General features: G+C 43.5%; 1 protein-coding gene across 1 annotated transcript in view; it reads right to left on the bottom strand.

Annotated features, from left to right (window-relative positions):
• Positions 1-2293: 2293 nt before the first annotated feature.
• Positions 2294-5612, bottom strand: part of Rgmb (repulsive guidance molecule BMP co-receptor b) — a gene marked incomplete at its 5' end in the record, with an annotated part of 21601 nt that continues 18282 nt past the window's right edge. Inside the window, one exon of the mRNA XM_013352349.2 lies at positions 2294-5529. Within this exon, the coding sequence (XP_013207803.2) occupies positions 4870-5529 (660 nt within the window). The remainder of the gene's footprint in view (positions 5530-5612) is intronic.

The following is a 5612-nucleotide window of genomic DNA, read 5'->3' as shown; positions in this document are numbered from 1 at the left end:
CAGTACATGAACCAATGAAATGTTAACGGCACCATTTCCCTTGGTGGTGTCATATTATTGACTAGTGTTCCTAGACTTCTCTTTCTTACTACTGTGAAGAGACACCATGCCAAGGACAACTTATAGAAGAGTTTAATGGGGGTTTGCTTACAGTTCCAGAGGGTTGAGTCCATCACCATCATGGCAAAGAATACGGCACAGACAGGCAGACGCAGTGCTGGAGCAGAGCCTGAGACCTTACATCTGACCCATAAGCAAGAGGCAGAGAGTGCAAGAGAATGGAATGTCCTTGGCTTTTAAAACCTCAGAGCCCAGTGACAGAGGTATCCTAACTCTTCCTAAGCAGTTCTATAGCTGAAGACCAATCATTCAAATGTATGTTGTCTATGGTGGTCATTCTTACTTGTACCATCAGTTTCTTCTTGGTGTGTGGTGTATGCAGTGTTCTGTAGGTGTGTGTGGACATGCATGTAATGACCAGAGGTAACACTAGGTGTCACCCTCTATGGCTTATTTGCAACAGCATCTTTCACTAACATGGAGCTCACCCATTCAGTGAGGCTGGCTGGTCAGTTTAGAGTTCCTCCTGGCCTCACATCCCCAGAACTGGAATCATCAGCACGAGCCACTGCATCTGATCTTAACCCAGGTCCTCATGATTGTGTGGCAAACACGTAACTATCTTCCTACGCCTTGAAATAGCCCCAGTTGTAAAGATTGCTTGTTATGTCAGGTGCATTTTTACTTTGCCATTCATTTGTGGATTAGTCTTATCTGTTTGATCTGGTTACTGATTTTTTTTTTTTAACCTTGGAGTGGAGTTTTCATTTTTGAATTAAAGGAAAAAAAGGACCACTGATGTGTTACTCATTAAAAAAGTAAGTTAGGATGGGGCTGGAGAGATGGCTCAGTGGTTAAGAGCATTGCCTGCTCTTCCAAAGGTCCTGAGTTCAATTCCCGGCAACCACATGGTGGCTCACAACCATCTGTAATGAGGTCTGGTGTCCTCTTCAGGCATACACACAGACAGAACATTTGTATACATAATAAATAAATAAATAAATATTTAAAAAAAAGAAAGTAAGTTAGGGGTTGGAGGGATAGCTCAGCCATTAAAGGGCTGGGCTCAGAACCATAAAGAAAAGCCCCTTCAATTAGGAAATACTGGTCTATGTTTATTTTCTTCTAATGGCAGTGTGATAGATCTACATTAATATGTTTTGGTTAACAGAATCAGTTTGCTCAGTTGATCTGGTATCATTCTAATAACAGAGTGAGATCTGGCCGTGTGCAGTGTGTCCTTCTGGTCAGTCTCTGTTTTCTGCAAGCCATTCACAAGAGAGGAGACACAAACATCAGCACTCCAAACACAGTGACGGCACATTCAAAGGTGGAGGGGATGCTGCATTATTTAGTTGACAGTTTGAAACATCTTACTAGAGGTTCTCTGGGGTGGGGAGAACAGTGAATTAAAAAAACATTATTGAACTAATTTCCTGTTAGAAGACATAGAGAGAACAGAAGTAGAAATAGAATTTTGAACTTCCTTTGTTTACCTCCTTGGGGGTGGAGAGGCGTTGCTTGATTTACACAGAAATAGATGTTTGGTTACAAAAACAGTGTTAAGTCTGTAGGAGTCAAAGACTGTCTTACCCTTGCCCCCACTCTAGGCTATAAAATAGCATCAATACACTTTTTATAAAAATGAAATACATTAGGCAACTAACAGGATTCTTGGATTTTAGGAAAACTCAAAATCACTTGTTGTTTAAGAAAATGGAAATATCTGAGTTTTTAAGAATTTCTCTAGTTGTGGTCTCTGGAAAGCTGGAGGAACGGAACGGGAAAGTACTGGAAGTATGAACTCTTGTGTTATACACACGGCATCTAGTCAGCACCCGGGAACTGTAGCCCGCATGATCCAGCTGACACGAGACTTCCCATTTCTGTGCTCTGAACTGTTACACACAGCAAACACTCTATTCAAGAACTATGTGAGTCTCCCTCCACCCTGACAACCCCCAGGTTTACTGCATTTAGGATACCGCCTAGTGAGGGCAGGCGCTTTCCTGAGTCTTTCGTTTCCAAACTTTTCTACCCTCTATTTCTTTAACACAAATAACTTATAATCACGACACCTCCTTTTAAAACACCCAGGAAGTGAGGGTTTGCAAGGTTTCAAAGACAAAAAACAGCCCTACCTCCCACATCTTCCCAGGAGACGTTCAGAAGACTCAGCGTGCAGCGTAAAGGGGCGAAGTTACTCATTACAGATAGAACTTCAGGACCAGCAGCCAGTCTCACAGACACTGCTTTATTGTAATTGCTTAAAAGTTATAAAGGAAAAAAAAAAACTACAGTAGCAGTCAAATGAGACAGGGGCAAGGAGTCCATCTTGACGAAAACTAGGGGATTTTAACTCCCTTACTCCTTGGCTTCTGCAGAGGCTCCTCAGCTCTTCCAGCAGGCGTCACTATAATCACAGAACAAACATTTGACAGCACGGTCTGTAACTTTATTTTTTTCTAGCATAATAATTTAAAGTATTTACACACTGCACACTCACTGTTTTTACAGATACTCATATGCCTACAAACCACATCTACAGGTTTCTCTGGAAAGACTCGGCACAATGTGGGGGATTTCCAAGCACAGTGAAGGAAAGTGTTTTTTGAGTCTTCTCTAAAGTTGCCACATGGCTCTGAAAAACCAGTGTTTTGGCCCAAGTTTTAAGCTCTCCCAGGAGACCCATGGCGAGCTATAGCCTGCCTATTCATATGCTGGCATGGTCTAAAATTCTTTTGGCTAAAGACTTCACGAAGCAAGTGCAAGCAGTGTGTTCTTAGAAACCCCAAAGAAAACCTGGCCCTTCTCTACAGAAATACTTTACTTTTAAAAGTTATCTGTGGGGACTGTCAAGGTCATACAGACACTGATTATTAGGGAGAACCACACACCACACTCTATTACTAATACTACGGTTGTAGTACATCTCATGGGCACCCTTTCCCGCTAAAGAATACAGCTAAGCAAGCTTCCTTTTCCAAACTATGAGTAGAGGTGGTGGTCTTGTTCTCCCTACAAAAGGATAAAGGTGTATCTATCAATCACACTCTAAAGCCAGACACTGTAGAAACTTCTATTTTTTTCTTTATACTATTTGCACAAAAATAGTGGTTAAAAGTAGCCGACGTCTCTCCTTCCTTGTTCTACTCAATTACAAGTTACTAGCTAGTGACGGATGCTGGTCCATGACTCCACAGGTGAACAAAAGCGGCCATGCTTTCGGGTTGGAAGGTCCTAATCTAGCTTTCTTAAAAAGACCTTTTCTTTCTTTTTTTTTTACAGGGTTAGATTCCAGCTCTCTGGAGTTCAGCTTTTAAAGATGCCTTCATAATTTCACACAAGGTAAGGGTTTGCTGCTTCTAGATAAACACACAATCCCACCCTGTGGTGATTATCACTTCTCTAAGAAATACAACTTACAACATGATACCCTTTCCTGCCGCCAGCCCGAGTGTATCAGTGCCACCAGCCAACAGGACATGGCTAAATCACTCCAGTATTTAAAGTTCCTATCTTTTGCTTGCATTAATGTAAACCTTAAATATTGGAACACAAATTGTATTACTTCTTGGAACCAAACACTCACATTTAGATATAATAATACAAACCTATCTATTCAGGAGTTAACTCTGCTACTCTCACAGCCCTTTGGAGTTGGTACCAACAATGGGGTGGCAGAGGCAAGGAGAGACTTTACCATGTGGGGATTTCGCTAAGTGACTACAGGTGTCAAGATGGCAGAGCTGAAAGACAGAGGCTACTCAAACACTGGGACTCACCAGCATCCACAGGCAAGTGTATCCATACACAAGGAAGATTTCCTGATTTCAAGGCCCCATACCTGGACCTTATATCAGAGGAAGACTAACAGCCAGAGTTTGGAATCCTGAGGTGCGGTAAAGGAGACGTTGGGGGGAGCCGGAGAGAACCATTAGGATTCCAACCAGCCAGGGAGGAGAGAGTTAAGAACATGATTTCTACAAACTGCAGAGAGGGAGAGCAAGGCATGAAATCTACTAAGTTCTGATTTGGTTTTCCTTAAAGAGTTAAAGGAGGGAAAACTACAATTTAAACAGGGATAGGGGACTAGATCAGATGTAGCAAGATGCCTGGGATCTACCTGAAACAGCCATCACCAGACTCTTCACAAACGGTCAACCTCACAGGCCACATGTGCTCAAATGTCACAATCAGAGTAAGAAGGACTGCAGTTGTAGCAATATCGTCCCCACGTTCTGAGAAAGTGAGTTGCTAGAAACGGGGCTCTTAAGTGAGATCCGTGTTTTAAGAATCAAAAGTACTTGCAAGGGCGGGAACAACTTTCCTCTCAAATTGACACTCCAGGTAGAGAGACAGCTCCATCTTGGCAAATCAGTAGCAATGGGAAGTGCAGGAGGAACACCCAGGGTAGCTACAAACTGGTCACCTTCAAATGGACTGTTGTGGTGTCTGTGTATATGCACTGTACATATTAGCCAGGTACACACATAAATATTTAATATATAAAAAATAAAGTGCTTTCTAAGAAGTCCCTAGGCAGGGACATTATAAAACATTTCACAAAACTGCAAAATAAAATTGATACAATCAAAAACACTACAACCAACATATGTGAAAACAGCCAAACACATAATGTACAATCTGGTGTTCCAGGACAAACATCTGTCATATACATGGTATATACATATATATACTCTTTCACTCAATATATTATGACAATATATATTTAAAATTTTGTTATAGACAAAAAAAAAGACCCAGAAAAAAAAAAACAAAACAAACCAAAACAAAAACAAACAAGCCCTACAAAAACACAATAAGGACCAGGCATGTGAGTCCAAGAATAGCAGACAAGTCAGTGCCCCCTGCACGGCTGCTGCTGGGGAAGATGTGCCAGCGCTCCTTCCTGGGATGCAGGGCCTCCACGTCCTCCAAGGCACTGTGGGCTGCAGCGGTAAAGTTGGCATCACCAGTGGTGAGCAGGTCAAAGACACAAGACTGGAAGTAGATGTCCTTCACCGGCATCTTCTCATGGCATTGGGTGCTGGCAGTCTCCAGTGTGTAGCCAGGCCAGGCCTGCGCTGAGGTGGTGTGCGGCAGGCTGTGCCCCAGGATGGCGGACACCTGGCCTTGTCCGTCATCAATGCATTCACTGGTGGGGCAGCCGTTCACACACAGCTGCAGGTCCTGGCTCTCCTCATAGGACATGGCCAAGTCTTCGGGCATTCGGATAGCAAGGGTTAGGTAGCGACCCAGCTGCCGTACAAACACTGTGGTACCTATGTAGCGGGCATGCATCTCTACGTAACGGCCACTCTCCCTCTCCACGATGTGAAGACTCTTGATATCTCCATCCCCGCCACTGGTGGTGCCATCCACAAAGGCTGCTGGCAGGTCATCTGTCACAGCTTGGTACACTTTCTGATCCGTACACTCGTGGTGCGCTTTGAAGATGATAGTGATCTGTGGAACGGAGGACGGACAGGTTAACACGCTGCGGGCTGAACAGTGCACTCCACAGGAGCAGGGAGCTCTCCCACACGCTG

This window comes from Microtus ochrogaster, linkage group LG9 (assembly GCF_000317375.1).
Source record: "Microtus ochrogaster isolate Prairie Vole_2 linkage group LG9, MicOch1.0, whole genome shotgun sequence".
Lineage (NCBI taxonomy): Eukaryota > Metazoa > Chordata > Mammalia > Rodentia > Cricetidae > Microtus > Microtus ochrogaster.
Note: the sequence above shows the minus strand (reverse complement) of the source record. Positions and strands in the feature narration are given on the sequence as shown.